The following is a 21,247-nucleotide window of genomic DNA, read 5'->3' as shown; positions in this document are numbered from 1 at the left end:
AGGAGGGGCTGCCCGGCAGCGTTCCCAGGCCTCTCCCCTCCGCTGGCCTGAGGAGCGGTGGGGGCGGCGATCGCCTTTCAGCCTTGCCTTGCTAATTGCAGGCTCGACATTGTCCCCGTGCATGAAAGAGCCCTTTGTGCAGCCCGGTTGCCGGGCAAATCCCCGGCTGGCAGTCGCCTGCAAGGCCTGCGTTTCCCCGCGCACATCCCCTTCCTGGCACAGGTAGCCTGCCCCCTGCCGCGCCCGCAGGGACCACAGGTAACCACCCAGCCCGCGGCTCCGCCCTGGCAAGCCAGGGCAAGGTCGCAGCCAGATGCTAATCTGTAAGCGTCGTGTTCCTTCCCTCGCCCGCATCCCGCCAACTCCGCCCAACAGACCAGGCTGGAGCAGGCGGCACCAGCCCTGTGCCTGCTCTGGGGCGCAAGCGGCTTCTGGGCAGAGCAGCCGGATGCGGGTCCCTCGTGCGTGTGGGGGATGAGGAGACCCCTTCTGCAGTGCTGGCAGGAGAGGGGCGCCCTGGGACCCAGGCCTTGCCTCGGGAGAGGACCCCTTGTCCCAGGACGGGTCGAGCCAGGGGGGTTCCAAGTCAGCGCGAGCCAGGCTGGGTCCGGCGCCATGGTCTGCTGCACCATGGTGCGCGGGCGTCTTCCAGGCCGTGCACCCCTCGGCTCGCTGTCGCCCAGCCTCCCAGCAGGCCGCGTGGCACGCGGAGCCCCAGCTGTTCCCTGCCGGGCGGGGTGGGGCCTGCGGTGTGTTTCGTGGTGCTGTGGTGAGCGCCAGAAGGCAGGCGGTGTTCCGGCGGCGCCATGCCGGGGTGCTCTGTGCGGCCGCGTCTGAGGAGGGGCTGTGCCCGCGCTGCTCCGGGCCTTTGTGTCTCTTGGTTCAGATCACGGCTCGGGGGGCTGGGGGTGCAGTAGCAGGCGCCCTGGGAAGGGGACAGCCCCGGCCGCGTGGGGCCAGGTGAGACGCGCCGCTCCCTGGCGGGGGCAGGGACCAGCCATACTCCTCTCAGATCCCTTGTAGAGAGCTGCCCCTTTCTCCACCCCGGCACCCCCCCCGGGTTCTAGCTGTCCCAGCCCCCCGGTCCTTCTCCAGGAGACTGTCCCTGCGAGCAGAGCCCTCCCCTTGTGCTTTCGGGGGCCAGTCCCATCCCGTTGCCCTGGCGCAGCCAGACCTCCACCTGGCTTCACGTTACCGCCAGAGGAACCGGCCCGTTCTCCAGAATCGGCCAGTGCATTCTGGGAGACGTCCCAGGCCCCCGGCGTAGTGGCAGGAGGCGCAGTTAAAACATGTCGGCCAGTCCCAGCCGCACTGACTGTGCCTGCCCCTTGGGAAGGGGCCCTGCGGCTCCTGGGAGGCCAGTGGGTGGCACAGACGCAGGCGGTGCCCACGGCGATAAACGCTTGCTGCCGGCGCTGGCGCTACGGGCGGGTCAGCTGTTGGTTTTCCATTTCCTGGTGCCGCCGTGCTCGTGGGGCAGCTCCCAGCGCTCGGTCTCAGGAGCAGAAGGGTGCGGGCCTAGAGCCTGCGGGCCTCGCGCGTCAGTCTGGCTGTAGCATGCGGGGTTCCTGGCGTAAGTTACCGCCAGGCCGTAGGAGGAATCTGTCCGGAAGCAAGCAACCCTGCCGCAGCAGCCTTGCAGCACATGCGGGGCAGTGCAGCGCGTGGCCGGCGCCTGCGGGAGGGCGTCTCGCCCTGCCCCTGTGCCTGCCCGCCGAAGGGCTGTCCTCTGCCCCCGGGGGCGCTGGGTGCGAGGGGAAAGGTTGGAGCTGACGTGGCAGAGGCCTGGCTAGTGTGAATCGGGAACGGCTGGTTCGCTCTGCTCCGTCCGCGGGAGGGGACTGCAGCTCGGCCGTTCCCGTGCCCACCAGAGCCAGGGGGCTGGGTGCCATGGCTGCGGGCGGCTCTTGTCCCTGCTGGAGTCCGACTGGGCCTTGGCGGCCTGGGGAGCATCCCCCGGCATAGTGCCCCATGTGCTTTCCCGCGGGGTCCAGAGTGTGGCCGGCATGGCCAGGCCCTCCTGGCGCGCTGGGAGTTGGTAGCGTCCCGTGGGTCTAGCGTGCAGCTGTCGCTTGTCACGTCCACAGTTCCTTTCGATTAAGCCCGTGGCCCGCGATGGGCTGGCGAGTCTCAGGAGTGGTTTGCGTCGTGCAGCTGGAGACCAGGCCTCCTGCAGCTGCTGAGGAGACTGCGCTTGGCTGAGGGAACTTGCTGATGAGGAGATTGCACAACCTGCCGCCCAGGCCGGGCAAGGGGTCCCTGCAGGCTCCCGTTTTACATCCTGCTCTGAGGTCTGTCCTAGCTGCCTCCCGCTTGTGCCAGATCCTAATAAATCTGCAAGTGCCGGCGTGCGTTCCCTGCGCCTTCCGTTCCCACGCCCCTCCTGCTGGGAGCAGGGTCTCGCCTTTCCTTTGAAATGTGCAGGCTGCCCCTTGAATTGGGGGGACTTTCGAAGCCCCGAGGGTGGTAATGGCAAAGGCGAGCCTGTCCACAAACACCTCTGCTCTCCTGCTGCGTGGTCGCCTGCTCCCCCCGCGCCCGAGTGGGGCTAGCCCTGGGGCACCTTGCCAAGGCCGGGGGGATTCTCCCTCCGACGGGATGTGGGTCCTACGGATGGGTGCTAGGCGGCTGTGGGGTGTCTCTGGCTGGCGCTAGGCTGCTCCCCAGGATTCCTTCTGACCTTGGCGTGGGAACCCCTCCCAGTCTGCTCTGGGGGCAGGGGAGAGGGGTTAGTCTCTGCAGTGGCCAGGCTTCCTGCTCTGTAGAGCAAGTGCGATTGGTGCTGGCGCTGTTCCCCGCCCGGCGCCCCAGCCTGGCCCTTCCATCTCCCGCGCGGAGCCTGGCTGCAGCCCGCCCAGCGGCATGGGAGAGACGGCACCCGGCCTGCCGCCCGGGGAAGCGCCTCCTCGCCTGAGGCGGACAGCGGCTGCGCGTTCCTGCGCTGCCCGGCCTGGCGCGCTGGAGCAGGAGGGGCAAAGCGCCGCCCCAGCAGTGACGAGCCAGGCCTGGCCGTGCCGCTTGGAAAGGGGGCTGGGCGCTGCGGGAGACGCTTCCGGGCACCTCTGAAGACTCCAGCGCCGGCGAGCGGGCCTCTGGCTGGAGACCGGACAGCGAGGCTCTGGGGGCTCTGCCTGGAGCCAGGGAGTGGCTGTGTCCCGCCTTTACCCTCGACCTGCCTCTGTGGCCAGCCCAGGCTTCTGAGTGCCAGGGAAAAGGCCACCCGGTCGCCAAGTGAGACGCTGGAGGGAAAACGGGCATGGTGTGGCCATCCAGGCGTGGCCGCGAGGGCTGGGCGTGGCCAGGGTCCAGAAGAGCATGCCCGTGCCACACGAAAGTGGGAGCGGCTGCCTCTTGGCTTTCATCAGGAAGAGGCAGCCATAGGCGCAGTGGGCTGCGGCCAAGGGTGACTCGCTGTGGCCCCTCCCTTGCCAGCAGGCGGGCAGCTGGTTCGGTGGCTCGAAGGCTGTGCGAAAGCCCCGGGGTGCTCCGGCCGCTGCGCTGGCTTGTGTCTGTGGGGCAGCAAGAGAGGCAGAGGCGGGGATGTTTCCAGGGGTGTTTATGCTTTGTAGTGGGCTTTGGGGGCTGCCTCCTAGCATAGCAACTGCACACGGGGGGGACCAGAGGCATAAGTCTTGTCTGAAACAAAGACCCTTAATGAAGAGGGCACATGGGCCTCAGAACGTATTTAGGGCAGGCACTAGCTGGCACAGCTGCGTTAGGGGCGATTTGGGGCGGGCACGGGCTGGCGCGGCTGCGTTAGGGGAGATTTGGGGCGGGTGTGGGTTGGCACAGCTGCATTAGGAGGGATTTGGGGTGGGCATGGGCTGGCGCGGCTGCGTTTTGGCGGATTTGGGACGGGTGAGGTGTGACGTAGTGGGGGTACCTTGCTGGTCGCTGTGCTGGGCAGTGGGCTGTGAGTGACCCCCACTGGCTGCTGCCTGCAGCACGGCCCAGCAGGGCAGGGGATGAGTCATTATGCAAAGGGGCTTCGAACCTGTCTGACCAGTGATCTCCCAGGGAGCAGAACGATAGGAAGAAGGGGAGTGGAGCCCTGGCTGGGGGCAGGGCTGGAAGTGAGTTAGTTTGGTTTCTGGCTGGTATCATGGAGGAAGCAGCCTAGGCAACGGGCTGGGATTTAGGGGCCCAGGCTCCCCCATCTCAAGGGGGGCTGAGGCATCCTAGGCCTGCTCTGGAACCAGATTACATCTGTGCTGTGCTGTATCCTGGAGAAGCAATAAACTCCCTCTAGTCTACTGGCTGGTGGAGTCTGTCCGGGCCGTTACGGGGGTGCAGGAGACGGGAAAATCCCAACGCGCCGCCACATGCGGCTGGCCGCACACGCGGCAGACAGCAGTTGTCGTTGGCGTGCCCTTGGAATGAATCTCTGAGAAGAGCAGCAGAGGCCTCGTGTGAGCCTGTGCGTCTCGCTCTGTGCTTGGCTGGCTCGAGGGCTCCGCGGGAGCCAGCCCCGTGGCTGGAGGGGGCTCTGGATCAGAGCCTGAGAACTTCCACTTGGCTTGGGACACAGACCCACGTTGCAGCACTGCTTGTGATGTCATGCAGAGGCCAGTGGCCATTTATATTCCTGACCCATCTTCCCTTCCCTCCTCCCGCCTGCTCGCTGGCCCCTCTTTGTCATCCAGGGTCCTGTGGGGAAACACAGTATGTGGCAATGGAATTAAAGGTCAGGTTTTTGGAAGATAGCTTGAGGCTTTAATCACGTAGCAGCCATTAAACTTAAACCAGAGATTGTCTCATGAAACACAGCATGAGGGGCAGAGTTAAGGTGATATGGGCAGGCTTCATTTGGACACTCACTTCCTAACTTTCAAAGGGTTGGTATTGCAGCTTAGTCTTTCACATAGTTTTTATATGCAACTTCCGAGGGCTTTTAAAAGAAAAAAACAGAACAGCGATGTGCAGCAGTACGGGACCCTGGGGCTCCCTGCCCCCCATTTAGACCTGCGTGGGCTGTTGTGCAAAGCCCTGCTGTTCCATTTGAGACAGGCGTTCTGAGATGCAGCTAACCCTGCACCTCGTTTGAGGCATGGCTGCTGCGTGCGCGGAGGGAGTGGGGAAAGCGAACCGTGATTAGACTCCCCCCCATTTATCCTTGTTAGTCCTTCTTAGTGGCTTTGGAAGTTCTCGGGGCATGTCACCAAGAGGGACGCGGCCACAGCCTGAGGGCTCCCCTCCCCCTCCCTTTCGCTGCTCTGACAGTGCCCGGGCTGTGGACAGCCGTGGCCCTAGTAACGCTGACCCCCGCGAGGGCCCTAGGCCCAGAAAACAAAGGGCTGGCTGTGACAGGCTGCCCTGTGGGCCTCGCTCTCCTGTGCCGCCTGTGCGTCACCAGCGGGCGTGCGTCACACCCGCTGAGGCTGCTCCCGGCTGCGGCCCCGGCCGGCGCTGCACAGATCTCGCGGAGAGCATGCCCTTGCATGGGGCGGGGGGCCCAGCCCAGTAGGGGTCACTTGCTCTGTCACTACTGTGGCTCCAGAAATGTGCCCCCCACTTGCCTTTGGCTCAGGGTTTCTCTTCAGCGTCGGGTAGCGTAAGGGGCAGACGTGTCCCCTCTGTTCGTTTCAGCCCACGGCCCGTGGCACGAGGGATGTGCAATCCCAATCCATCAGTTACGTGGTAGGTCGACCTCGTGATGTGGCTGTTCCTTGAAGCCGTCTGCTCCCGCCCCTGTGCTGGGGCCCGTCGTTGCTTAGACAGACTCTAAAGCCTGTGGCTGCCCGGGCTGGCTCCGCGCTCCCTCTTGCCTGAGCTGTGCCCGGCTGGCCGCCCAGCACCACAGCTGTTCAGCCCCCAGGGGGCACTAGAGGAAGTGCCACGCGTGGCTGTGGGGGCGCGTGGTCCCAGTGCTGCAGCTGGCCCAGTAGGGGGCGACGCCCCGTCTGCCCGCCAGTCGCGCTGTGGGTCGGGGGTATTGCTACCGGGGAGGGGCCCTGGGAGGAGCCCTGTGCCGGCGTTGGGGCGGGCTGTGCTGGACGTTGCGGTGCTTGGGATAACACTGCCCAGCGTGCTGGGTGCAGCGTGCCGCCGGCGCTGCTCTGAGGCTGGGGAGGCCGTGGTGGGTGCCGCGGGTACGCAGCCTCAGCTGGCACACGAGTGGCGTAAGCCGGAGCCTGGCTGGGGAGGGGATTGATACGAGAGCCGGGGGCGGACTCTTGAGGTGGCATTCCAGGCATATCCCGGGGCTTATCTCGGCGCTGCGGCGAGCCCCGGGCCGAGCGGTGAAGCAGCACAGCACCTGCCGGGCTCCGTGAGGGCCGGGGCGCTGGTCTGGGGCAGGGCTCGCCGGCTGGTGCTCGGCCGCGCTGTGGGAGGGCGGGTGCAGCTTCGCGGGAGCGGCGTTCCCCGGTGTCCTGGCCTGTCTCGAGGAACCCTGCAAAAAAAAAGCTGTCGGAATCCCGTGGCCTCCTGTGGCCTCCCCTTCTCCCGGTGCCTCGCCTCGCCTCGGCCTGTCCCGGCTGGGACTTTGGGTCCGGGGGGAGGGGCCAGCTCTAGGCTGGGGCAGGGTTGGAGCAAAGGGGGCAGGCTCTGGGGGGGAGTTTGGGTGCATGCGGGGACTCTGGGCTGGGATGGGGTGGGGGCAAGGGGGTGGGCTCTGGGGGGGGAGTTTGGGTTTGGGGGTGGCTCTGGGCTGGGACGGGGTGAGGGCAAGGGGGTGGGCTCTGGGGGGGAGTTTGGGTCCGGGGGTGGCTCTGGGCTGGGATGGGGTGGGGGTAAGGGGGTGGGCTCTGTGGGGGGTTGGGTCCGGGGGTGGCTCTGGGGTGGGGGCAAGAGGGTGGGCTCTGGGAGGGAGTTTGGGTCCGGGGGTGGCTCTGGGCTGGGACGGGGTGGGGGCAAGGAGGTGGGCTCTGGGGGGGGGGGTTGGGTCCGGGGGTGGGCTCTGGGCTGGGCTGGGGTGGGGGTAAGGGTGTGGGCTCTGGGGGGGGGGGGTTGGGTCCGGGGGGTGGCTCTGGGGTGGGGGGCAAGGGGGTGGGCTCTGGGGGGGAGTTTGGGTTCCGGGGGTGGCTCTGGGCTGGGACGGGGTGGGGGCAAGGGGGTGGGCTCTGGGGGGGGGGGTTTGGGTCCGGGGGTGGCTCTGGGCTGGGGCAGGGGCTGGCTGTGGGAGGGGGCTGGGGTGTCAATTCTGATCGGTGGCACAGCCGGGCTGCTGCTAAGGGGGCTCCCTGCCCGCCCCGGCTTCACGCTGCTCCCGGAAGGGGCCACCCCATCTCCAGGCTTTGCCCCGCAGCTCTCCTGGGCCCCAGTTCTCTGTGTGTGGCCAGTGGGGGCTGCAGGGCTGGCGCTTGCAGGCGGGAGCAGCATAGACGGCCCCCAGTCGCAAGGGGCGGATGGCTGGCTGCTTCCGGGGCCGGGCGGGCGGGCTCCCTGCCTTAGCACAGCCCTGCTGGAGGCACTGAGCCATGGGGAGCCCCCAGGATGGGCTGGGCAGTGACCCCTGGGGCACCTGCAGCAGGGTCCAGGATGAGGGTCACCCCGCGGGGTGCAGCTGGCCTGGGTGTGGGGCTGCTGAGGATTAGGGGGTCAGCGGCGGCTGCTGCGGTGACACTTGAATGGTCTATTTAGCCAGGAATGTGGCTGTGGGCGGCCGTTTCCGCCTCGCGGTGGGGACAGCACGGTGGAGGCAGCCCCGGGGGGCTCGGCCCAGCCGGCAGCGGGGCTGTACGTGTCCTCGGCCCGGCCCCGCTTAGCCCTTCTTCCTTGCTGAGGCCAGGCCCCCGGCTTGGCCCGCAGGCTGGTCTTAAAGCTTGGTCCCTCGGCTGCTGGGCGCAGCACGCGACGGAAGCACGTCTGCCCAGTCGCCAGCCTGCGCCGCCGAGGGAGGAGCCCTGTCCCACGGAGGGTCTGTGGGGGACTCCGGGCTGTATGGATGGGGCTGGAGCGGCCACAGCCAAAACCAGGCTCCCAGCCAAGCGGCAGGCCGGCTAAGGCACGTTGACACGGCCCGGGGGTCTCCACTGCCTGAGACGAAGCAGGGGTGGCAAAGGAGCCGGGCTGGGAGCTGCGTCGGTTGCCCGTTGACACGGCTGCCCTCTAACACCCCAATGCCGGCCGCATTGCAGTCGCTCCCCTATGTGCCCCTGCACCGCTCTCCCTGGTCGCCCGGCTCCTGCAGCGCGCCACGGTGTCTGCACGCAGGAGGTCAAAGACCTGAGATGCAGCAACTCCCTCGGGGGGAGGAATAAACAAACAGCCCGTGCGGAGTCGGAGCAGCTCGCTCCTGGGGCGCCGCAGATCCCACACGCTTTGGCGCGAGAGACTCCAGCTGCACCCCAGCCCAGTTACTTGCCCCCTCTCCTGCCCCCCCAGCCCAGTTACTTGCCCCCTCTCCTGCCCCCCCAGCCCAGTTACTTGCCCCCTCGCGCCCAGGGGCAGGTGGCCGGCCTGCCCTGTCTCGCATGTGCGCCCCCACTTCTGGGTGGAGCGGGGCAATTTGGGAGTGGCACGGAGGACGCTGGAACCCAGAGAGCTCCCCGTCAGGCGGAGGCTGCTGCTGCGCCCTGGCTCGCCACCCTGAGCTCTGTGGGGCAGGCGGCTCATTGCCAGTGCGGATGGGAAGCGCGTTCCTGCTCGCTCGGCCCGCTGGCGTTGGAGCCGGGGCGGCTTTCCCGGACAGAGTGCTGCGGACGGGCCCGGCTGGGGGACAGAGACTGGGCGAGCAGGCGCTTACGTAACTTCTGCGCGGCTTTGCCATTTCCTGTGTTACTCCGGGTTGTCTGGCAATTGACACTTGCCGGGGGGTGACGCTGGCCGTGCAGGGAAATGCTGCCTGCTCCGGCGAGCAGCGGGTGCTACAGGAGAGCCTGTTACTACAGCCAGCCACTGGGGCTGGCAGGTCTGCCAGGGAACGCCCTGTGCAGGAATCCAGGCGTGTGGCCAGGCGCCTGCACGGGCGGGTCCCTGGGGTGCGACCTGCAGGGACCCCGCCCGCCGAGGGGAAGGGACCCTGGGAAGAGCTGCGGCCGCAGGTGCTCCAGCTTGGAGGTTGGATGGCAAACGGGGGCTGTGGAGGCGGGTTTCAGCTCCCGAGTGGCTGTTGCACTGGTTGGAGGGGAGTAGTTTTACCCACGTCCATTAGGGCCAGGCACGGGGTGGCGCGGAGAGAACTCCTGCCGCGTTCACCCATTGGGGGGTGTGGGGCCGGGAGCGCTTGGCTCTCTGCAGAGCGGGTCCAGGAGCCGGGCCTGCGGCTCCCTCCAGTGGTCTGTCCCCGTAGCGTCCGGTAGGGCCGGTCCCTGGACCGCGTGGCACGGGGCGCCTCTGCAGCCACCCACAACCGCCCGGCGCTGCACACGACGGTGACCGGTACCCTGCGCTCCCCACCTCTGCTTGCAGAGTGCCAGCTGCCCGGAGACGTCTCGGGCCGCCGTTGGCCGTCCGCACGCGAGTCCGAGTCCGTGCTGGGCTGTGGGAGCCCGGCCTCCAGGCTGGTGCATTACGGTTACCTTCCGCGCCGCCAGCCCCCTCCCCTCTGCCCCCCTGGCACCTGCTCCCTGCCTGTCCACGCGGGCGGTGCCCAGGACGCTCCGGGGCCACGACGAGGCAGGGAAGTCACCAGGGGAGTGTCCAGCCACTGGGGTCGTGTCTCTTCCGTGGAACTTCTCCCTCGCTGCCTGCCTGGCTCCTTCCCTCCGCTGCTGGCGCTGGCTCTGGCGGTGCTTGGGGGCCTGCGTCCCAGCTCTGAGCCGGGGGGGGAGGGGAGGCAGCACCCAGCACGGAGGCCCTGCCGCGTTGGCCCTGGGTTCGACAGCCATCAGCAGCCTCTCTGCACGCAGCCTGGCCCAAAGCAGCTGAGCCTACGGCTGCTGGCCCCGAGCCAGGGCAGAGGTCCTAGGGCTGCAGCGGAGCCTGCCTGGGCCCAGCAGTGGGCCGTACAGCCGCCGGAGACCAGGGGCCCCCGGAGCACGGTGCTGTCGTTTCTCCCCCGGGCCCCACGTCAGCCTGTGTTCCAGGGCTGCGGGGCGCAGGCCCCCCTTTTCTCGCCCAGCCCCACTCACCCTCCTGGGGGCAGCATTTGGTCCAGCCTGCCCCTGGGCTCCTCCCCACACACCAGCGTGGCTCGCGGCGCTGCACAGAGCAGCCGCTAGAGGGAGCCCGCGGGCCTGCGAACACAACTGGCTGGGCCCGCAGAGACTCTCCTCCGTGCCGGTGTCCTGTGCCAAGGTGCTGCCCGCCAGGCCTGGGTGCCAAGCTCTCCGGGGCCGGAGCCGCCAGCTGCATGCACAGAGGCTGGGCCCCCTCTCTGTGTCCCCAGCCAGCCCTTTGGCGGCTGTGCAAGCGGCTTTGCGCCGGAGGCTGGGGCCCTTTGCAGGCAGATGGGCCAGTAACACCCCGGCACTGGTCATGGGAGGCCCTTCCTTTCCCAAGTTGCTGGGCAGAGTGTGCAGGGCGCCAGGCGTGGCCGGGGCGGGGGGTGCTGCCGAACCCCGGAGTGGGGCCAGCTGGGCAGAGCGTGCAGGGCGCCAGGTGTGGCTGGGGCAGAGGTGCTGCTGAACCCCGGAGCAGGGCCAGCTGGGCAGAGCACGGGCGCAGGGCGGCGCGGGGCACCAGGTGTGGCTGGGGCAGGGGTGCTGCCGAACCCCAGAGTGGGGCCAGTTGGGCAGGGCGCGGGGCACCAGGTGTGGCTGGGGCAGGGGTGCTGCCGAACCCCGGAGCAGGGTCAGCTGGGCAGAGCACGGGCACGGGGCGCCAGGTGTGGCTGGGGCAGGGGTGCTGCCGAACCCCGGAGCAGGGCCAGCTGGGCAGGGCGCAGGAATCGATGTGCGTGGGAAAGGAGGGCCTGGCATTCTCCCAGCGCGGCTGCCAGGTGCCCCGCCAGCCAGGCCTTTCCGTTCCCTCTCCTCTGGGGCCAGCTGTTGCGCCGAGACACGGCCGGTTAGGGACCCGATGGGAGCCAGAAGCAGCTGCCGAGGCCCGGGAAAGGCTGAGCACGGCCCCTTAGAAAGCGGAGCGCTCGCTGGGTGGGGGCTCCCTTGTGGCCCTGGCATCCGAACCTTTTCCCGAGCTGCGGGCTGGGCGGGCTCCGGGGAGCTGAGCGCTGGGTGGCTGCCAGCAGCGACCAGTCCGCTCGGCGGATTGGCAGAGCGCCGCGGCTGGCAGCAGGTGTTTCCATTGCTGGTGCGCAGAACAAAATGTGTTCCGCACATGGGTGGGAAAACATCGTGGGCGCACTGCCCCTGCTCTTAGCCGCACCCCCCATGTCCCAGTGCGCAGTGCTGACTGATATGCCTTGGGACAGGCCACGTGTGCCCCCCCCACCAGGTGACCAGTGTCTCGGCGCGTGCTCAGCTGCAGCGGAAGCCAGACCTTGCAAACCCAGCAGCTTCGGCTGCCCGCGTCCCGGAGTGCTACCGGGTGGTACCGGGGCGCTCGCTGGCCCGTGCCAGGATCCACCCTGGCTGAATGGGGGCCTGCGAGTCTGAGCGCTCCAGGGAGAGAGCAGGGCCAGGGCGCTGGGCTCCGCTACAGGGTGAACAGGAGGGCAGCGGGAGAACAGCCTGCCACGCGAACTCAGAATCTCTTTGAACAGCACCACACCAGCGCGCCGCCCGCCTCGTCCCTGTGCAGGCCCGCTGCCTCGGCTTAGCCCGTGTCTTGGGCACGGCCTTGGCACCTCCCCGCGCCGCTGTGGCCGCCGTGCCTGTGCCTACCCCTGCCCCAGGAGCCGTGGGACGTGCCAGAGGGAGCTCCGGCTGCCCTGCCGCCAGTGGAGACCAGCGCGCTGGGAATGGCAGCTGGGTGGCATGGCCAATGTGAAACATCTGCTCACGCCCCGCTGGCCTGCTCTTTCTAGCAGCTTCCGGCACCCCCCGGGCTAAGCCTCTGCCAGGCCGTGCGTGGCGGGTGGGCGCCAAGCCCTTCACGTGGCCCGTGGCGCTGGCCGGGCCCTTCGCCTCGCTTCCCGCCCGCGGTCGGAGGTTTGCGAGTGGGTGCCTGGGCCCTCGCTCTGGTTCCTGGAGGGGTTTCCTCGCCGTGGGAACTGGCCACTGCAGTGGAGGAGCTGGCCGGTGCGGCTGGGCGTGGGTTCGGCCGGGGAGCAGAAATCTGGAAAGCCGCGCTGGCCTGGGCTGCTCTCCATCTGGGCCATGCCCAGCGCCCTCGCGCCCCTCCCTGCTGCGGGGATGAACCAAGCGTGGTCTGCGGGGACGTGCCTGGCACCGGGAGCCGGCGGGGAAGCGGCTGAGGGGAGAGGCCGTTCTCACGGAGCCCGGCGGGGGAGGCACTTTGGCTCCGCTCGGCCGGGGGCTCCCAGAGGAAGAGCGGGAGCCGGGTGTCAAGGCCTAGAAGTGGGGGAGGGGAGGGGCTTTGTGCCTGACTGTCTCTCCAGCAGCCCCGGGCCTGCTTTGGCCAGGCCGCTCCTGCCCTAGTGCCCGGGAGGCCGGCTCCCCGCTCAGGCACCCGAGGATTTCAGCTGCTGCTGCGCTCAGTCAGCCCTGCCCCCCGCCCACGGGGACGTTAGCGCAGCCGGGGCGGGGCGAGGGGCTGGCAGCCTGGCACGGGGGGAGCCCTTTCTCCGCGCCCTTCCTGGGGCTGTCCCCGTGCCCGCCCCGGTCGGTGGGGCCGCGCCAGCGGGCTCCTCGCTGGGAAAGGCCGGGGGCAGCTGGAAGTGACGTGCGGGGGAGGAGAGGTGCCCGGCTGGGCCGGGAAGGAGGGGGTGCAGTCGCACCCAATGGGTCTCCTGTGCCCTGGCGCTGGGCAGGGAAGAGAGTCACCGGTTACCGACAAGCGGCTGCCTACTGGTTTCTGTTGCTGGTTCATCTCTGCCCGCTCCCAGGAGCTGGCCATGCAGCTGCTGCCCTGGTGTGCGCCAGGACTGAGAGCCCAGCTGGCAGCTGGTCCGGGATGGGGCCAGCAAGGGCCATCGCGGGAGCTGGCGGGGACTCCCCTGCAGTCGTGGGTTTCATGGCTCTAGGCTCACTGCTCAGAGATTCTTTCCACCGCCCTGCTGCCCAGCAGCGGAGCCTCGGGAGAGGCCTGGCCTGGCTGACCCGGGCGCTTTGCCCAGGGGGAGGCGCTCACACTGCAGGAAGCTGGGGCGGGAGGAACATGGGGGTCAGAGGCTGCTTGCGGGGCAAGGAGCCCAAAGCAGGGCCCTGTGTGCAGGGGGTGTCCTCTGTAGCTCTGTGCCGTGGGCCTGGGTAGATCTGCTCCCAGCATGTCGCTAGAAGCCATGGGGCTCTGCCCAGACCAGCGGGCGAACCCGAAGGATCCAGCCTTTGCGTCTGTCATGGCGCCCACGTGCGTGGCCCCCGGCGGAGGGGCGGCCCGAGGCGTGTGCCGGTCGGGGGCCTACGCCCGGCATGGGAGTGCTGCCCGTGCGCTCACTGGAGCAAGTGGCCCTGCCGACGAGGGGCTTGTGCAAAGGGAGGAGGCGCTGCTGCGTGGGCCCAGAGCCCTTCCAAGCCTGACCGCTCGGCCCGGGGGGGCGGGTCCCCCAGGCTGTGGGGAGTCGCAGGGGGAGCCTGGCGCCCTGTGGCCCGAGGGGCAGGCCGGGCGGGGCGTCTAGCCCATCGAGCTGCCGTGTGCCGTCTGAGAGAGGCCCGGGCCAGCCTCGGCGCTGCTGCCCCTTTCGCTACTGCAGAGCCCGGAAAGCCCCTCCCACGGCGCTGCCCGAAAACGCCCTTGTCTGCCGCTCCCTGGCTAGGAGCAGTCGGGGCAGGCAGCCGCTGGAATCCGGGCTGGCGGTGCGTGTGGCGTGACTGCGGCCCCCGGGCGCGACAGGCTCGCAGGGCGTCAGGAGTGTGCGAAGCCGGCAGTGCCCTCGGGGCGCGGAGCCAGAGACTTGTTTGGCCCATGGTGGCGCGGGAGCGGAAGGCTGAGGAGAGGCCGGCTGGTGCCACGGGGTTTGTTTCCGTTTTCCCCATCGTTCCCTGCCCGTAGAAGCCCTGTTTTCCGTGCCCCCCGCACACCGCTCAGAGGAGCCCCGCCGGCGGGTGCTGGTCTGCGGGCAGCTCCCTGGCGCTGGAAGGAGAACGCCTGGAGCCGTCTCTCGGGAGCCACGTGGCTGAAGCACAGGCACTGCCGAGGGCCGGGCTGCTGTGCGCAGGCTGGGCTGGGCAGCGACCCTAGTGCCGGCGCCAGGCTGGGCCACGAGGAACGGGTTCCTCTCCTGCTGCCGGCTGGACGCCCGCCCCGCTACTCCTTGGGGCATCCCTGGCCCCAGGCACCCCGCTGGGCTTCAGAGCGGCCCATGCCAGAGTATCCGCCTTGTGTCGGCGGGGCGTGAGCCGTTAAGTGGCACCGTCTGTCCCTGTGGAATTGGCCTCGCGCCGGACTGAGCCCAACGCCCGTCACACACTGGTGCCCAGACTGGATCCGCTGCCCCTTCGCCCGAGCATCCAGCTCTCTGAGCTCTCCAGTGGGTCGGTGTCCCTCGTGGCGGGCGCAGAGACAAGACGCCCAGGGCCACGGGCGCTCTTCCGGCCACATCTCCCTTCCGCGTTGGCGGTGTGCAGTGGGAGCCGGCGGCGGGGGCGCCAGGTCGCGCACAGCTAGCAAGGGCCTGTCTTACCTGCTGGGAGTTTGTGTCGCCCCGGCGTTGGAGGCAGCCTGCTCCGTGGCTTAGCCGTGGCGGGGAGCGTTCCCACGCAGCTCAGGCCTCTACTGGACCTGGGGCAGAGAGACGCTTGCCCGGCGCTCTTCCCCCGGGGGCTCCTGCCCGCCCAGCTGCCCCTTCGGAGACAGGCGATGCCTTGGCCCGCGCTGCACCGAGTGGTTGGGCTGCAGCAGACTGCACCAGGTGCCGTGGCTCTTCCTTCCCAGCCCCGGGGCCGGGCGTTCAGGGGAGTCAGCCGGGGCGAAGCCCGGAGCTGGGGACGGCTGACCTGGGGGCAGAGGCTGGGCCGGGAGGGGCAAACGAGGCGGTGTAGGGGGTGGGGAAGGGAGGCTGCTGCTCCACAGGAGAGCAGAGGGGGCCAGACGCGGGGTTTCGGGTTGGGGAAGTCTCCCTGGAGCTCCGTCACAGGGACAGCCCCCGTGCAGGAAGCTGTGCTGGCCGGCTACAAGCCGACACGAGCCCCTGGCGCCGGGCCGGTGCCCGTAGCGCTGAGACGACCCTTTCTTGCCACGTCACCCATGGGCCGGTGTCAACAGTGTCCCCTCCGGGCTGCCCTGCCACTAGAAACAGGGCTGCCTGGGGCGCTGGGCTCCCTCCTGAGCTCTCGGCCTGGGCAGGCGGTGAGGGGCCCCGATGGGAGGAGGGAGCTGACTCCGCAGGGCCTGGGGGCAAGAGAGGAAGGCTCCCCGGGGGGGTTGCCGCCTGGAGTCGGAGGCTAATGGAGTGTGGCGGGGAGGGGTCTGTAGGTGCCGGGGGGGGGGGGCGGCGCCCATGCTGCAGTGTGTGGGGGGAGGGGCTGGAGAACTCGTGGAAACGTGCGCTGCAGTCCAGAGCAAAATGCTAGTGCAGTGGCCATTCTGTACAAGCGCGTGCGTGTTGGTCCCTGCACAGCTGCTCTGTGGCCCAGCTGAATACCCGATTGTCAGGGGCGTGGGCCGGCTGGGTGTGTAAAAGAGCCCTGCTTTGTTCTCCCGGCACTCGCCCTGAGGAGCTGTACTGACCCCAGCCAGACCAACGTCCACCCAGCCCCGGGTCCTGTCTGCTCACAGCGGCCAGGGCCAGGTGCCCGGAGGGAGGGAACACAACAGGGAATTCACGTGTGATCCTTCCCCTGTCACTCCCTCGAGAGAATCCGAGGCCAGGGACCCCATTCCTACCCAGCCTGGTTAACAGCCATTGATGGACCTAATCTCCATGAATCTAGCTAGCTCTTTTTGGAACCCTGTTAAAGTCCTGGTCTTCACAGCTTCCTCTGGCAAGGAGTTCCACAGGTTGACTTAGTCTCCTCCTCTAGTCTCCTCTTTTCTAAGCTGAAAAGTCCCCGTCTCTTCAATCTCTCTTCTTACGGCGCCATTCCAAACCCCTCATCGTTTTTGTTGCCCTTCTTGGAACCTTTTCTGAACAGGCACCTGTCTGGCAGGGCTGGGGCGAATGGGCAGGCAAGTGCTGGCGTTGAGAGAAGGGCGGGGACCCATCCCTGCACCTCGCCAGACAGGCTGCAAGGCCTGTGTGCCGTACCTCCACCCATGGCTCCGGAGGCAGCCACCCTGCTGGCGGGCGTGAGATTCGACAGCCGCGGTCGTTTGGACGGCCGTTAGCGGAAGGTGGTGGGGGCAGAATCCGTGGCAGGTGCGTGGGAACGTGCGACCCGGAGTGCGGGAGTGGGACCCTGGTGCGTGTCGGGGGGGGGTTCCGAGCGGTCCCAGACGTGGGGGGAGGGTAGCAGTGGGCTCTGCAGGCTGCTCCGGAAGTGACCCCCCCCCCCATCTCTCAAGCAAGGCACAAGTGCAGCATTGTTCAGGGCAGCGCGGCCGCGCAGCGGCAAGGCCCAGGGAACGGCAGAGGAGAATGCCGGCGGAGAGCGGACTTGTGGGGAGGGTTGTGGGGGTGCTGCCGAAAGCAGCGCCAGGCTGGGCGTTGATGTCTCAGGGGATGCTCTTAGCCGGAGCACGCTGCTGCCAGGGGCTGTGCAGGGCAGAGGCGCGGGCGGAAGGCTGGGCATGGCGTGGCGAGTGGATTGGATGGGGTCAGGGCACCACGGCGGCTCCCAGCAGCTTGGACTGGGGCCTGCACCTTCGTGGGTGGCTTTCTGAAAGTCTGAGCCTCCCATAGGGACTGTGGCTGGCTGCTGCCATAGGCGTTGGGGCTGTAGCCGGGTCTCCCCTGCGCACGGCGGGCCGGGGACGTGGACGCAGTTCCCCCGGGGCGGGGCTGAAGACTTTCGGTGGCTTCCTCTCACCTGGGGGCCACTCGCCTCGTCGGCCTCTTGCCGCAGCTGAGGCTGGCTGGGAACGCGAGGCCGGACATGTGAGAAGCCTCTGCCGCGAGAGGCCGCTGCGTGTGGGGCGCGAGGCGGGAAGGAGAGACGTGGCGCCGGAGAAGCAACCTGCTCCCGTCGCGCTGCAGAACAGCCGCTAATCCCCTTGCGCCGCGGGCGAGAGGGAGCTACAGGGGCGGGGCGGGGAGTGGCTGAGGAACCCGGAGGGGGCGCAGAGCCGGCTGCAGGGCGCTGGGCAGAGGAAACCCCTTGTGTGCCTGGAGCTGGCCCCCGCCCGGTCCCCGTGGCCGCGGCAGGGACGGAGCTCTGGGGTGCCGGGTGGGCAGGAGCAGGGCTTCTGTCAGGCTGGGCCCCTCCCCAAGCGTCTCCCTGGCTGCCTGGGCTGGGGCTCCGGCCGGTTTCACTGCGGCGCACGGGTGCATTTCACACCCCTGGCCGAGTTGCAGGGTGTGAATGTCCTCAGGGGGGCGGCCTATCAGCCGGCGTCCGCGCGGCTTGTTGTTCTGCGCTGTAGTGGCTGGCGCGTCGGGCTCCGGGGCTGCTTCGCCCCTGCCTGTGCCGTGCGTCTGGCCTGCACCACGCGGCTCGGGAGCAGCCGCCACTCCCCCGACTCCCGGGTGATTCTCTGGGTCTTCGAAAGCGCGCGGGGCAGCGAGGGGCCCTTGGGTGGAAAGGTAGAGCGGGGGGGCACGGGCAGGGAAGGGCAAAGGAGGCTGAGTGGGGGGCGTGACCTGCACGGCAGGTGGCGGCCGCTGGGGCGCGGCGAAGGCCGATGTTCACGCCCCGGGCTGGCGGCGCGGCGAGTCCTGCGCGTCTCCGTGCCGTGACCCAGGGAGCCGAACTCTGCCCCGATCTCGCCCCGCCCTGGGGAAGCTCTCGGCTCGCTGGCGTGGAGCCAGGCTGGACTCCCCTGGGGGCAGAGCGCTGGCTGGCGGCAGGGCACGGGACACAGCTGCCCGCACGCCCCGGTTCTCCAGAGCGCCACAGCAGCCCGCAGGGCAGGGGCCTGGCCAGCCCCCGGGACGTGCGAAGCTGCCTCGTTCCCGGGGGCGCAGAGGCTCCGAGCAGCCCGCTCCGGCCAAGCCTGCTGAGGGGGGATGCCCCAGCCAACACCTGCGGGAGCCAGGCCAGGGGTGCACCCCCGGAGAAGCGGCTGCCCTGCCCTAGGGGCTCCTCACCACGGCCGGTCGGACAAGCGGCGCTGCGGGCGAGAGGGAGTTAAAGGCGCTGGGCAGAGGGGAGAACCCTCTTGTGCCCTGGAGCTGGCCCCCCGCCCGGTCCTGGCTGTGAGCAGGGCTGGGCCGGGCTCTGCCTGGCCACTCCTCCCTGGGCTGGGGCTGGGGCTGCGGAGCACAGAGCAGTGCGAGCTGTCCGGGAGGCAGGGCTGTGTCCATGGCTCCAGCCGGGCAGCGCCTGAGCCTCCTGCTCTTGCTGGCTGCCTGCGGCTCCATGGCCCAGGCGCAGCTCTTCAGCTGGCTGTGGGGGGGCCAGAAGAACCCTGCGGTGCCGCTGCCCCCCCCGGCGAAGCCCGCTCCAGGGGCACAGACAGCGGAGCCGCTGAGCTCTCCCACGGCCCCAGCAGCGGTGCCGGCGACCACGCAGCCGGGGGACTCCGCATGGAACACAGAGCCGGTCACGGGGCGGGCGCCAAGCGCTGCCTCCACCGCCCCCGCCCTGGCGCCCCTGCCCGGGCCCCAGGAGAACATCACGGGGGTGGGGGCGGAGATCCTGCACGTCGCGGAGGGCATCAGGAGCCTGGTCCAGCTGTGGGGTGAGGGCAGCACCCTGAGGACGGGGAACACCGGGGGACAGACAACCGCGCACACCCGCCTGGCTGCTTCCAGCTCTGCCGGGGGGCCGGCCGGCCACGGGAACACAACAGCCGCCTCGCCGGGGCACGGCCAGAGCCTGCCAGGGACCGGGCCACCCGAGCCTTCGCCCGCCGGGCCAGCGAGTCCTCCGCCCGCCTGGAACGGGACTCGGGCCCCCTTGCGGACGCCAGCGGCGGCTCCTCCAGGTAGTGCGGCCTCCCCGGGCGGAGGTGACTGTGGCGAGGTGGGGTCTTCCCAGGGCCCCCTTTCGGCGGAGGGGCCGGAGGGTGCCGCCCCCCCCCAGGTGAGGGCCGCCCCAAAGCGAGGAGGAGTTTCGCCGGCTCCCGGCGCGCTGGATTGGCGGGAGCTGCGGAGCGATGTGGGTGGGCGGGCGGGTTCCCTGGACCCCCGGCCCTCCCATTCAAAGCACTCGCGCTCCCCCGGGCTTGCTGCCCATCACGGCCGCACAAATCCCCGCGACCAATCCGGGCAGAGCGCTGCCCCTGCCGCCGTGCATTCTGGGAAAGCCCTGGCCGAGCCCGGTGCGAGCCCGCCCGGTGCCGCGTCTCGTGCGAATGCAACTCACTCTGTGGACTCCTTCGCTGCCCGTAACGCCGAGTCTCTCGAGTTCGATTTACTAACCCCCACTCTGCGACTGTACAACAGCGGTAGCCTGGGGCTCACTCCCCCCTTCCCTGGACTGCCTGTCCCCGCCGGGAGCTGCCTGCCCCTCCCCGCCGGCCTGCCGGTGTGCAGCAGCCGGGCCAGACGCCGCTTCCGCCTGCCCAACTATTTCCAGCATGCCAGCGAGGTGGAGATCCGGGCGGCGGTGCATGAGTGGGAGGGGCTGCTTGCCGCGCGGTGCCACCGCTTCGTGGAGTGGTTTTTCTGCTTGCTGCTGGTGCCGGCGTGCAGCGCCTCCGTCCCCATCACGCCCCCGCCCTGCCGGGGCTTCTGCGAGGCCCTGCAAGACCTGTGCTGGAGCCAGCTGACAGAGGGGCGCCTCCCCATCCCGTGTGACTCTCTCCCGGCGGAGGATTCGGGGTATCCCTGCGTCTTTGTTAAGGTGGCCGCAGGTAACACTTCCTGCCCGGCTCCCTCTGCCCTTGCTGCCCACGCAGAGCCCCCACCCTCCTTCTTTTGGGGTGTCTGCATGGGCCGAGGAAGGGGGGTGCCTGGGGCTGCCCCAGGCCTCACGGGGCCCATGGCTGCTCTCGGCCAGGAGCTGCCCTCCGGGGGCTGGCACCAGCGGGGAGCTCAGAGCGCCCGTCTGGCGAGGGTGCCCCCGGCCAGATGCTGAAGGAGGAGGATGGCAGGTGGAAGGGGGCAGGTGACCCCCCCACGAGACCTCCCACTCCTCTAGCTGTGGGCCAGAGGGGAGCCCACCCAGCAGCCGGCACTGCCCGTTCCCAGGTTAGACGGGCACCGTGTGCGCGGCAGGGCTCGTGCCTGGCCGGGTGCTCCAGGGCCAGGGAGTGCGCTGGGCCCGGGGCCGGCGACCTCGTGTGCACTCCGCTGTGCCGGCTGCCTGCGTGGAGCCCAGAGGTGTTCCCGGGGCAGCGGGCCACACTCCTCTGGCGGGGGTTAATGATTGGCCCGTCCGCAAACGTTTGGGAGCAGGTGGCGGGCTGTTTGCTTTGCAGGGGCCGCCCCAAGAAGCGTGCGTCTCCGGCCGGCCACGCGCTGACGGGGCTCCCCAGGGCGAGGGACCCAGCGAGCGTGCCGCTGGTGGGAGAGCGGGACTGCCCCGCGCGCTGCAACAGGCGCTCTCCCCACGGCGCCTGCTGGCGTGCACAGAACGTGGCCCTGCCGCCGCCAGCCCCCCGGTCGTACGGCCTGCGGGTTTCACGCCTCTTCCCCCATTTCCTACCATGGGGGGCGGGAGTCGACTGGACCCGCTCCGGGCTCTGCCGGCTCCTTGTTCCCCGGGCTGTCGTGCCTGGGAGCTAGCTCCGGACCAGGGCTTGGGCTGCCTGGCAGGGCCGTGGGAGGCCGCTTCAAGCAATGCCCGCTTTTTTCTGCCGGGATACTGATCTGCCTGGGGAGGGGTCCCGCCAGGCCTGGCCTTGCCTTGGCCGCTGCCCCGCCATTGAAGAGTCCTGGCGTGGGGCCGGCCCTCACAGTGACGCGCTCCCAAAGCACGTGGGGGGCTGGGAGGCGGCCGCTGGTGAGAGGGCAGAGATGGGGTGGGAGTAGGGACCGCTCCAAGCAGCCGGCCCGCCAGGCCCAGACCAGGGAAAGCCAGTGCAGGCACGTTCCCTGGCTGGCCTCTGCTCCCAGGGTGCCCGAGGGTGCCGGGTCCGGGTCCTTGTGGGCTTACTCCTGTGCCTGCCTCTCCCCCCACCCCCAGGCTGTGCCAGGCAGCTGCGGGGGGCTGGCACACAACAGCGTAGAGTCTCCCCTGGGCTGGGCGGCTGCAACTCCGGGGCTTTTAGGCCAAGCCTGGGAGTAGCAGCCAGGCAGCAGGACCTTACAAATCCAGATCCTGGCTCTTGCCGTGGCCCATGGGACCGGCCAGCCGGGCTGAATAGCTGGGGGACCCCAGAGAGGGAGGCGTGGCCAGAGTGCGCCCGTGCTGCCTGGCTG

At 69.2% G+C, this 21,247-nt stretch overlaps 1 protein-coding gene across 4 annotated transcripts in view; it reads left to right on the top strand.

The window, feature by feature from the left end:
• Positions 1-21,247, top strand: part of COL18A1 (collagen type XVIII alpha 1 chain) — a 71,357-nt gene that overhangs the window by 10,639 nt on the left and 39,471 nt on the right. For 2 of the 4 annotated variants that reach the window (XM_075934106.1, XM_075934104.1), the window contains exon 1: positions 18,193-18,867. The exons of 1 other annotated variant lie outside the window; for it this stretch is intronic. In XM_075934106.1, the coding sequence (XP_075790221.1) occupies positions 18,243-18,867 (625 nt within the window). In that variant the 5' untranslated portion in view covers positions 18,193-18,242. Of the gene's footprint in view, positions 1-18,186; positions 18,868-21,247 lie in introns of those variants that run through there. One more of the 4 variants, XR_012905354.1, reaches the window with a different exon arrangement.

The sequence above is a fragment of the Pelodiscus sinensis genome, chromosome 7 (assembly GCF_049634645.1).
Source record: "Pelodiscus sinensis isolate JC-2024 chromosome 7, ASM4963464v1, whole genome shotgun sequence".
Lineage (NCBI taxonomy): Eukaryota > Metazoa > Chordata > Testudines > Trionychidae > Pelodiscus > Pelodiscus sinensis.
Note: the sequence above shows the minus strand (reverse complement) of the source record. Positions and strands in the feature narration are given on the sequence as shown.